Source organism: Anabrus simplex, chromosome 1 (genome assembly GCF_040414725.1).
Source record: "Anabrus simplex isolate iqAnaSimp1 chromosome 1, ASM4041472v1, whole genome shotgun sequence".
In the NCBI taxonomy this organism is placed as follows: domain Eukaryota; kingdom Metazoa; phylum Arthropoda; class Insecta; order Orthoptera; family Tettigoniidae; genus Anabrus; species Anabrus simplex.
Window position 1 is genome coordinate 1712796458 of NC_090265.1, and position 12016 is coordinate 1712808473.

The 12016-nt window shown below is 41.6% G+C and overlaps 1 protein-coding gene across 1 annotated transcript in view; it reads left to right on the plus strand.

Annotated features, from left to right (window-relative positions):
* Window positions 1–12016, plus strand: part of LOC136882127 (Ig-like and fibronectin type-III domain-containing protein 2) — a 159877-nt gene that overhangs the window by 127392 nt on the left and 20469 nt on the right. Inside the window, exons 18-21 of the mRNA XM_068225671.1 lie at window positions 575–725; window positions 2337–2483; window positions 4734–4845; window positions 8841–9043. Coding sequence (XP_068081772.1) covers window positions 575–725; window positions 2337–2483; window positions 4734–4845; window positions 8841–9043 — 613 coding nt within the window. The remainder of the gene's footprint in view (window positions 1–574; window positions 726–2336; window positions 2484–4733; window positions 4846–8840; window positions 9044–12016) is intronic.

Here is a 12016-nt window from a genome sequence, read left to right on the forward strand (position 1 = left end):
AAATCATTTAAAGTTAAGTTCGAACATCTAAGTGGTGCATGGTTGGCAGGTCTACAGCTCAGCTGTTAAACAACAGAAGCTGTCAAATAAAACCTATTACACACTATTTTTTAATAATATTAAGGCAACAAATAATCCCTTTGTTTATATAACTTGAAAATACTGTATATTGCATTACTTCTACCTCTTGTAATTGAATTTACATTAGCTGTTTATAGGTTTTTATATTTTATTTGAGGGGGGTCCAAATTTTATTTTGGCAGGTGGGCCCATATCAGATTTGTTATGCCCTTCCTGCAATGAGGGGTTAAAACACAAAAGGAAAAAAAAAGACCCCTTTCACACATGTATCCTCACATACCATCTTCTTCTTGGTTTTTCCTTCCTAACTGAATGTCTAATACACTTATTGCTCCCTTTTCCATTATATTTATGTATAGAGTGGTTTGTTTCTTGTCATAGTCTATAAACTTGATGACAGTGATAGTGCTGAAGGATGAATTCTGGTTGACAAGAAATAAACATTTGTAGGATAAGACAGGTACTGATGATTACTTTTGGTGTGTACTTGTAGGCTGCATCAAACAACGTGACTCAGTGTTGCATTGAACAGAACGTCACCTCCACCTGTATGGAGGCTTGCTCTTTCTACCTGGATATTGATGCTGTAATAGATAAGCCGGAATGTATTGGAGACTTCGACAAGCTCATGAAGTGTGCTGCAGGTGAGGATACATATTTTATATTTGCTACAATCATGTTCTTTCTAAATGTAAGTTACATTCAGATTTGGTTCAAATAGAAACCAGAATTTTCACCTAGCAACTGAAGTACCAATGGACTTGAGTGGAGGATGGTGGGATGTGTGAAACTGATTCCTCACAAGGCCTTCCTCTTGTCAGTAGCAAAATGAGCAAGCAAGATGTCCATCCATTCTTTGTGCAACATAACATCATAAAATTTCTTGTCAAAGAATATGTCATAAGTGCTGAAATTCTGAGCAGTCTGCGGGCACGGTTTGGGTGGGAAACAAACCCTTCCAAAGACACAAGTGTTTGATGGGCATGAAAAGTTTATATCGAGATGGGAAGCTGTGGAAAATGAACCACACCAATAACGTCTCCAGACAAGTGTTACAGAACCAAAAGCTCGTGTTGCTCCTGACCTCACTGAAGCACATGACCAAATAAAGGTTTCCAAAATTGCATCATCAGTACAAATAAGTTACAGAAGTGTTCAGTCAATCATAAGTGATGATTTTGACTACCATAAAATGTCCATAAGGTCTCCTTACTGACGAACATAAACGTGTTTGTCCAAAAAGTTGCTAGAAGTTCTTGACTCACTAGAAGGAAGAAGGAGAGTATTTTTTGACCTGCATCATCAGCTTTGATGAAACCTTAATTGAAGCAAGAGCATAGATAGGCAGGAGAGAGAAAAAACTATGCTAGTAGAGGCCAAAAGGTGCTTGTCAGCTGCAAAGGTCCTTGCAATGATTTTCCTAGAGACTCCATGGGAAATTTGTTACATAATCTCATCCATGAACAATGAGCAATGAATGCTGTGAACTACTGCTAACTTGCAGATGATGCAGCAGCTGCTTATGGCAACAAATGATATCAGCAACCAATCCAAGACATTATTATTCTCCGTGATAATACAAGCTCCTATATTGCAGCCTTAATAAGCTGGAAGAAATTTGCTGGACATCACCCTTCTTACTGCCCAGGGTTAACACAGTAATTATAATTTGTTTGGACCACTCAAAGAGGTATTGGGGAGCGACCAATTTGATGATAATGTGGGAGTAGAGGAGTTCATGACCTGGTGGCAGTAGTGTTTCTAAGTAATGAGTTCATGCAGGAAAGTGGCTTGTTACTTTTGCACCTCTTGGCTAAATCCCTAAAGTGTAAAATTAAAATTCTGGTTTATATTTGATCCATTAAATACATTAGTTGGAGTTCCATATGACAAAGATAGTAAAGGCCAGAAAATAATCAACAGACCACCTTCATGTTTAAAAATGAAGCTAATTTGGAAGAGGAGATATACAATTTACATGATACAACACAGAGTTCACCATGATAATCATGTTCATTAACTTTTCAAAATAGCAAAATTGAAATCCAGGTAAATATCAACTTCTCCTTAATATAAGGAATGCAATGAAAGATAATTCTAAATATCCTAAAGAAAATTTAAAAATCACCAATGTAATCACTGTAATTCAAATTGGTTTCCTTTTAACCTTGGAAGTTTCAAAATGCAACTTCATCAGCAGCATTATTGTAACTTTAACTAAATTATTAGGAATGGATGATATTTGTACTTTACAGATGGCTCTGATCACCGCAGTTGTTGCGGCCAGTGGGGCGTTCCACGTCGGTGCCTCGACTGGTGCAGAGGAGAACCCTTACTCAACAATAAGCTCTGTGTACTGTCGTACACCAAACAAATCATGGCATGTTTTCATGAAGGACGAGGTGAGTTAATTCAGACTTTTAGACATTTAGAGTACTGGACCTCATTTCATGAATTCCAAGAACCAAAAGATGTCCCATTTTGTCATAGGTGAAACATTAGTTGCTATGAATTAAAATGTGTACACTGAAACAATGGTGTTGTAATGACCCCCACCTCACTACAATCTAGTGAAGAGTCTTATTTTCATTTCTTAATAATCTCATTAATACAGTTATTCTTCCTGGTAGCTCTGGTAATAATTCATAACTCATCTCTCAAAGGATTACAGTCGTGCTGAGTATTGTTTGAAGAGGAGGTAAAATTATCCCCCCACCCCTATCTTAATTCTAACCACGAGAGAAAAATGCTTCCAAAATGAAAGGTAGGTATCAACAAAAGGAAGGGCTTCACAAACCTGTACCAATGGGCTCAGAAGAGCATGAAAGTTAACCAAGAGAGGCCAGAAATGCAAAGTGCCTGCAACAAGTAAATGGCAGCTGGCAGCCCAGAGTCACCAAACCGAGTACAGAACACTTGGCAGTTATTCCTTTCAGTTTCTTGATCAGCTGATATGATCTACAAGCCTCCCATCAGCAGGGGTGGTTTTTGGCAGAGGCATGGGAGGCTGGACCTCCAGATGGCCTTCATACAAGTTAAGGAGGTCCAGCCTCCGATGCTTGGCTTGGCCAGCCTGCTCAAGATGATGCAGGTAACGTAGTCGTTGCCATGACAACCAGTAAACCTCCTTTGCTAGTAGTCAAATTTAGCAGAGGCCAATCTCATTCTGGTCTCACAGGCCATGTGATGCACATGTGCCGAGAGCTACTTATATGGCTCCTTCAAAGTGTAATCACAGACGTTTGTGCAGTAAACAGTGGCTTTGTTATTAATTGTTAGCCTGCATTTAACTCTAATTTGGTACAACTAATACGTATGTGCATTTAATATTATTGTCCCTGGCCTTCCCATCACACAAACCCATGAGTCGCCACTGCCTAACAGGGAAAGCTGTGGGAATAAATGAAGGTGCCATAGAAATGATAAAGGCAGCTGGACTTTTGGAATGAGACTTAAACTGCAAAAGTTAACAGAAATACTTTGTATAATAATGCATTTATTCTATCTGATCATAATAAAGCCAGCCCCGCTGTGTAGGGGTACGTGCCTGCCTCTTATCCGAAGTTACTGGGTTTGATTTCTGGCCAGGTCAGGGATTTCTACCTGGATCTGAGGGCTGCTTCGAGGTCCACTCAGTCTATGTGATTACAATTGAAAAGCTATCTGAGGTGAGATAGCAGCCCCAGTCTAGAAAGCTAAGAATAACGCCCGATGGGATTCATCATGCTGACCCCACATCACCTCGTATTCTGCAGACCTTCAAGCTGAGCAGCGGTCGTTTGGTAGTCTATAGCCCTTTTGGGGCAGTTACGTCATGGGGATTTGGTTTGGATTCCTTTTATCATAAAAAAAGTGCTGAAATGAATTTTTAGTTGAAATTTTCCACTCTAAGCATATTTCCTCTCTCCTGTAAAATTTTACTTTTGGATTTGGTACCTTTTGGAATAAGCTTCTCATTTGGAATACAATGACAAATGTTTTGTACCAGATTGTTAAGTTGAACGACAATGTAGTTCCTCTCATTATTGGCCTAGTTGCATCCGAGGTACTAGAAAGGTACCATACAAAGCCACTACTACCTTTCATTAAGCAATGGTGTGTTCTGCCAGTTATGTCAGAAATGGGCCAAATTTTTACCTTATAAATGAATTTAGAATATAGATTACCGGTATCTAAAACTGCTCATTACTTGAAATAAAAGACTTGTAATTTTGACTACCCTTTGGACTGAAAACCAAATCTTTTGCTTGATAGAAAGACAGATTAACTGTTCCAATAGGACAACTGATACATGAGACAATCATGTTCAACTTGAATCACTGCTACTTCAACACTTGCACAGAGATTTAAGTCCTTCCAGGGGTTTGGCAGCTGAGTGGCAGTCACTGGGTGCAGTTTGAATCCCAACTATTGCATGTGGGATTTTTATATGAAAATTCTGGATTCTGTTCAGAATTGAAGCCACAACTACAAGTTAGCTTTTCTCTTATGTAAAATCTTCCTAACAGAACTGGCTAATGCAGAAGACTCTAGACCAGGGGATTTGGATTTAAATCTCCCTTCTGTAGCTTAGTTTATGGAAGCTGTTCTCTAAAGCCATGTCTTTATCTAAGATTTGTAAACCAACATAAAAGTACTTCCTTCTGTTTCAGATCGGTTGCCTGGTCCACCTCAGAATGTTCACATAGAGCTGATAGACGCCACCTCTGTGAGAGTGAGATGGGATCCACCAGTGAAGAACCCCAATACTGTAGAAATGTACAGGTGAGCAGTGCTGAATTATAAACTAATTTCTCCTCTACCATCAATAACTTTTATATCTTTTTGAAGAGCCTCCGTAGGTCAGGCAGTAGCACGTCAGCCTCTCATCGCTGGGTTCCATGGTTCAAATCTTGATCACTCCGTGTGAATTTTGTGCTGGACAGAGCGGAGGTGGGACAGGTTTTTCTACAGGTACTCCGGTTTTTCCTGTTATCATTCATTCCAGCAACACTTTCCAATATCATTTCATCTGTCAGCCATTAATCATTACCCCGTAGCAGTGCGACAGGCACAATTGGCACAATTCCTATCCTCACTGTTAGATGGGGGCTTCATTCATTACATTCCTGACCCAATTGAATAACTTGGAACAGGCTGTGGATTTTCATGTCCTTTTTGAACTGAACTCTATCTATATTTTTGTCAACTCAAAATGTTAAGGTAGTAGGCAGAGTGGCAAGCACCCTCACACTAGATCAGATGGACTTTCTCAAATGATGTAAAATATCAAGACAGATGCAGCTCCTTATTTACTGTTACATCCCTGCAAATGAATTCTTATTGGATATATACTTCTGAATAAAAAAAAGAGTTTCCAGTATCATTTTCTCTTTGCTGAAATCCTGTCAATTTTTTTTTCTTTTGTGGTGCAGATATGTCATTAATATTGTGAAATCTTCAAACGTTATTTCTCTCAGGCTGAGAAAATTTCATATTTGGATCATAAGACAAGTTACTGGAGTCCACTTGTAACGATCCTTGAAATGTCAAAGACAGGAAAGTGGTAAGAAGGATAGGAACATTCTCTTATTTGTTTGTCCTGCTGGTGGCAAGCTCTGTTAAGTGGCTCCGTTCCTCTATTTGCTGGACAGGAACATACACAGGTGATAAGCACAACACACTTATTTAGACGGTAAAAAGTGGGAGCAAGGGAAAGAATAGATAAGGACAATCATACCAATGAGTTGGATGATGAAAACTCCACATTTCACTCTCTTCTCATCAATACCAGTTCTTCTTGATCTATTTTTACTCAAGTTTCAGCTTAACCACAGTGAGTGGACATTCATATTAATGAGGCTAATATTAAATGGGAGATTAGAGAAAATAAAAATGTAAAAAGTACAGGATTACTAGGCAAAATTGAAAGGGATGGTACAAAAAACAGAAGTGAAAAGACAAAGGAACTGTCACAGAAGGTTGGACACAAACATTGGGGACTTCCTATGGTAGTACCAGATGTATGCAAAAGTTTTTGCCAGTTTTTGTGATGAAGAAAACATGTCATTTTCGAGGGAAATTCAGTTCTTGTTTATTCAAAATATTGGCCATTGGCTTCTACACTCTTCACCCATCTTTAAGGTAAGTTATGAATACCATGCCAGAAAAAACTGCTTGTCTTTTGCGGTAAACCATTCGTGAGCTGTTTTCCAACTTCCTCGAAATTGCGGAAGTGCTGCTCTGCGAGCGCGTGCCCCATTGATGTGAAGAGGTGATAGTCAGATGGTGCCAGATCGGGAGAGTACAGTGCATGTCCCATCCAAGCAATTTCAAGTTGTCTTTCACTGTTTTTGCTGTGTGAGATGGTGCAATGTCATGTAACAAAATCACTTTGCCATGTCTTCTGGCCCATTCCGGTCGTCTTTCGATCAATGCGTTATTTAAATTAATCACTTCTTGGTGATAGCATTGTGCATTAATGGTTTCGCTAGGCTTCAAGAGTTCATAATACACAATACCGCTCTGGTCCCACCAGACACAAAACATTGTCTTCTTGCCGAAGAGATTTGGCCTTGGTGTTGAAGGACCGGCTTTGCCAGATGACGGCAACGATTTTCTCCACTTCAGATTTTCAAAATAAATCTATGTTTCATCACCCGTCATAATTCGGTACAGAAATTATTTTCTTTCGTGGCGTTGAAGCAACATTTCACAAGTAACTTTGCGATTTTCCCCTTGCCGTTCATTCAGATTGTGTGGGACCAATTTACTGAGTTTATTGATCTTCCCCATTGCTCATAAACATCTGCTGATTGTTTCTTGTGACACATTTAATACTTGTGCCAATTGCTGTTGAGTTTGAATTGGGTCATCATCCAGTAATGCCTGCAATTGTTCTTCATTGCACTTTTGTGGTCTACCAGAGTGCGCACTGTCTTTCACATTGAAATCACCATGTTTAAATTGTCTAAACCATGTCTCACATGTTCTAATTGATGGAGCATATTCACCATATGTTTCTACCAGCAAATGATGACATTCCACGGCCATGTTCCTTTCATTAACTAAGGAAAGCAATGCGTGTCAGAAATGCTCTTTTTCAGGCACAAACATCGACATGATCACTGAAAGATACAATACAGATGCAAGTGTTTGGCGGACTCAACTTGTGTGTGTTGGTAGGTTAATGTCAGACGAACAAACTGGCATATGTGTCAAATTCATATGCTCTGTACTGTACACTGCTGCCATCTCTTAGTGAAACTGGAAAAGCCTTATGCATATACCTGGTATACACTGACTGACAGAGCAAATGCAACACCAAGAAGGAGTGGTTCGAAAGGGATGAAAGTTGGGGAAAAAACAGAGACGGCACGGACGAATAATTGATGTTTATTTCAAACCGATATGCAGGTTACACAATGCGCACGGCATCGACTCAGTAGGATGTAGGACCACCGCGAGCGGCGATGCACGCAGAAACACGTCGAGGTACAGACTCAATAAGAGTGCGGATGGTGTCCTGAGGGATGGTTCTCCATTCTCTGTCAACCATTTGCCACAGTTGGTCGTCCGTACGAGGCTGGGGCAGAGTTTGCAAACGGCGTCCAATGTGATCCCACACGTGTTCGATTGGTGAGAGATCCGGAGAGTACGCTGGCCACGGAAGCATCTGTACACCTCGTAGAGCCTGTTGGGAGATGCGAGCAGTGTGTGGGCGGGCATTATCCTGCTGAAACAGAGCATTGGGCAGCCCTGAAGGTACGGGAGTGCCACCGGCCGCAGCACATGCTGCACGTAGCGGTGGGCATTTAACGTGCCTTGAATACGCACTAGAGGTGACGTGGAATCATACGCAATAGCGCCCCAAACCATGATGCCGCGTTGTCTAGCGGTAGGGCGCTCCACAGTTACTGCCGGATTTGACCTTCCTCCACGCCGACGCCACACTCGTCTGCGGTGACTATCACTGACAGAACAGAAGCGTGACTCATCGGAGAACACGACGTTCCGCCATTCCCTCATCCAAGTCGCTCTAGCCCGGCACCATGCCAGGCGTGCACGTCTATGCTGTGGAGTCAATGGTAGTCTTCTGAGCGGACGCCGGGAGTGCAGGCCTCCTTCAACCAATCGACGGGAAATTGTTCTGGTCGATATTGGAACAGCCAGGGTGTCTTGCACATGCTGAAGAATGGCGGTTGACGTGGCGTACGGGGCTGCCACCGCTTGGCGGCGGATGCGCCGATCCTCGCGTGCAGACGTCACTCGGGCTGCGCCTGGACCCCTCGCACGTGCCACATGTCCCTGCGCCAACCATCTTCGCCACAGGCGCTGCACCGTGGACACATCCCTATGGGTATCGGCTGCGATTTGACGAAGCGACCAAACTGCCCTTCTCAGCCCGATCACCATATCCCTCGTAAAGTCGTCTGTCTGCTGGAAATGCCTCCGTTGACGGCGGCCTGGCATTCTTAGCTATACACGTGTCCTGTGGCACACGACAACACGTTCTACAATGGCTGTCGGCTGAGAAATCACGGTACGAAGTGGGCCATTCGCCAACGCCGTGTCCCATTTATCGTTCACTACGTGCGCAGCACAGCGGCGCATTTCACATCATGAGCATACCTCAGTGACGTCAGTCTACCCTGCAATTGGCATAAAGTTCTGACCACTCCTTCTTGGTGTTGCATTTACTCTGTCAGTCAGTGTATATACAGTACAGTCTTTATTAATATTGTTATCAATTTCTCAGAAACAAAAATCTTATGTTCCAGGGTGTTCTGGAGACAAGCAGGTTCTCGGAGTAATACTTACAGGAATGACACTAAATCAACAAGTCTGCGAGTTTCTGGACTGAAGGAAGGTGTTACTTACGAGTGTGTCATCAAGGCAGGCAACCACTTGGGAACAAGTACACTGACAGAACCTATCCGCTTCAGTACTGCTGAGAAGGACATCACATCTGCTGCCAGTATGGGTAAGAACTCTTCTCTATCTTCAATGATGTTTATAGTGTGGTTTCTTGTTGCAAGTTGCTTTACGTCGCACTGACACAGATAGGTCTTATGGCGACAATGGAACCAGAAAGGGGGCTAGAAGTGGGAAGGAAGCGATCGTGGTCTTATTTAAGGTACAGCCCCAGCAAGTGCCTGGTGTGAAAATGGGAAACCATGGAAAACCATTTTCAGGGCTGCCAACAGTGGAGCTCGAACCCGCTATTTTCCGAATACTGGATACTGGCCGCACTTAAGCAACTGCAGTTATCGAGCTCGGTATGTGGAATGATATAGATGTTGATTCCCATAGGGAACCTGAAATACTTGTCCCGAATGAGTAAATTTATAATACCGATGTAGTTGGTCCGTTATTGGACATTATAAATTTTCCAGCTAACTCATTCCTGGTTGCCAGCATTTTGCCCCAGTGTGCTAAGCTGGAATGGGGAACCTACCCTGTAGAACAAGACAATGCAATAACAAGTGCATATTTACACTGATTTAGACTTATTTAGATGGTTACACCTTTGGAGGAGAGCTGCCATTGCAGATGAGAAGTGCTGAGGAATTTTGAGAAAGATGTCAGCATCAGCTACATGTTGGGTTATGGTACACATGCCGACCATCGCCAGTTCACTTGTAGGAGCCATCAAATGCTATTAGATATATTCTTTAGGGTGCAAGGAAGGAGTAGAGGTGCAAAATTACTGGGGTTTTGTAAAATTACCTGACATACAACAATGAACAGTACACATTATATGACTATAAGAGAGCATATGGCAACCATGTTTGTTTACTATCATTTGAGCCTTTGCATGCATGAGTGGACTGGACACAGCTGATTTCTACACTGCCATCTAAATAATAAATTTTTGACTGACTGTCAAATAGTATCTGGATTTTACAAAGTTCTACGCTGAACCAAAAGATGGCAGTACAGTATAGCATTGTGTATTTTGTCGGCTAAGAGTCGGCAAACGAGCGGTGGGCAATACAATGTCATGTCGAGCCTCGCCCGACATGTGACCAGAAAGGGAATATCATAATGTCGAGCCTCACCTGACAGACGAGGCACGTCCACAGAATACCCAAACTTTATTTCATGTATGTACCGTATGTCCTTATGACAACGTCAGAAATTAATATTAATGCAAGTTATGTGCGGGGATTTTTTTCCTGCAATTTCAAATGTTAAAAATGGAGTGCGGGATACATGTGGTGGTGAGTTATATGCGAGCAAATATGGTATATTTTAAATTTTCACTCATTTCCTATTTGAAATTGTGAAAATCTTCATATATTTGTAGGAGCACATAATAACTTTTGTGGCAGAGTTAGTGCTGAGTTCTGTAGTGCGAAATTGTGAGTTAAAGGAAATATTTCTTGTGAAATGATTATGCTGTTTCTTTCTACTTTATCTTCTCCAGCTAATGAAAAATGTCTTTGTACAGGGCAGTAAGAACCAACATGAACTGGTTATATGAGCATAAGAGGGTTGGACATATGGATAAATAAACAACCCTGTGGGTGGGGGACGCAGATGAAGAATACACCCACGGTATTCCCTGCCTGTTGTAAGAGGTGATTAAAAGGGGAAACTAAGGGATGATTGTTTTAGAACCATGAAACTACTTGCGATTAGCACCACTGTATTAGGTACCAAATAGGTTTGTGATAAGTAGCAACAGAGTGTGTTGCCGGCTTCTACAGTACCTGTGATTAGTACCACTTTAGAAGCGACATCGTGGATGAGCGACACCATGGTTCTGGCTTGCCTATGATTAGTACCCACTATATGAGGAACACCACGGGATAGTGCGGGTCCCTGTGGTTATTACATGGATGTGATCTGAAGTGTGCATACATTTATTTGAAGGACCAGATATATCTAGTATACAGACAGAAACTCAGCCATTGGTCTCGAAGGACTTTGTATGACATAGAAATGATTTTTTGTCACACAAAATGATCATTTTTATACTGGAAAGGCAAGACATAAATGCAATTTAGGTTGGAATTAATTCTTCCATTTACAGCCTATAATTTCCGAAGAATTCAGTTCTACCCTGTTAAACCAAATCCTCTTCATGGATGTGATGAACACTTAGGTATGCGTTGCCTGTAAATGGTGCCGCAATGTGCGAAACACCACAGGTCTATATTCCATGTGTGAATTTCATTACCTGTGAATAGTACCATACTGTGTGGAATACCACGAGTCTACACTACTTTTGATTAGTACCGCAACATGACAAATACCATGGTTCTACTGTCCTGGCGATAAGTACCATTATGAGGGACCGAGCCTTAGATTTTGGATCTTCCGTGGTTTCCCATTTTCACACCAGGCAAATGCTGGGGCTGTACCTTAATTAAGGCCACGGCCGCTTCCTTCCAACTCCTTGTCCTTTCCTATCCCGTCGTCGCCATAAGACCTATCTGTGTCGGTGCGACGTAAAGCCCCTAGCAAAAAAAAAAAAAAAAAAGAAAAGATTTTGGATCCCTTTAGACTAAAAGCCTCATCAATTCATTATTATGCTCTAGACGCAGTCCCTTGGTCAGTAATACTATTGTTTCACGTCAGTTTCTGTGAATGTGAGGCACTGCGGGTCAGATCCACTGATTGTTTTAAATCCATATCCATCCATTCATTCTTCGTGCTCATGTTTTGAATTCTGGTCAGTGGAGGATTTTGGACTTTTAATTTGTCATTCCATTTCGTCTCATTTCATACCATTAGGGGCCGATGACCTAGATATTAGGACCCTTTAAACAACAAGCATCATCATCTGATAAATAATTTGAAAACGATAATTCAAGCTATCGCACTGTTCTAAGTTTGTTAAAAATTAAATAACTGGAAAGGAGGTTCAACCTATTCAATACTCAAAAGAAAGAAACGTAGCAATCACATTTCTATTTAAATGGGACCGGTTTCGACCTTAGTCTAGGTC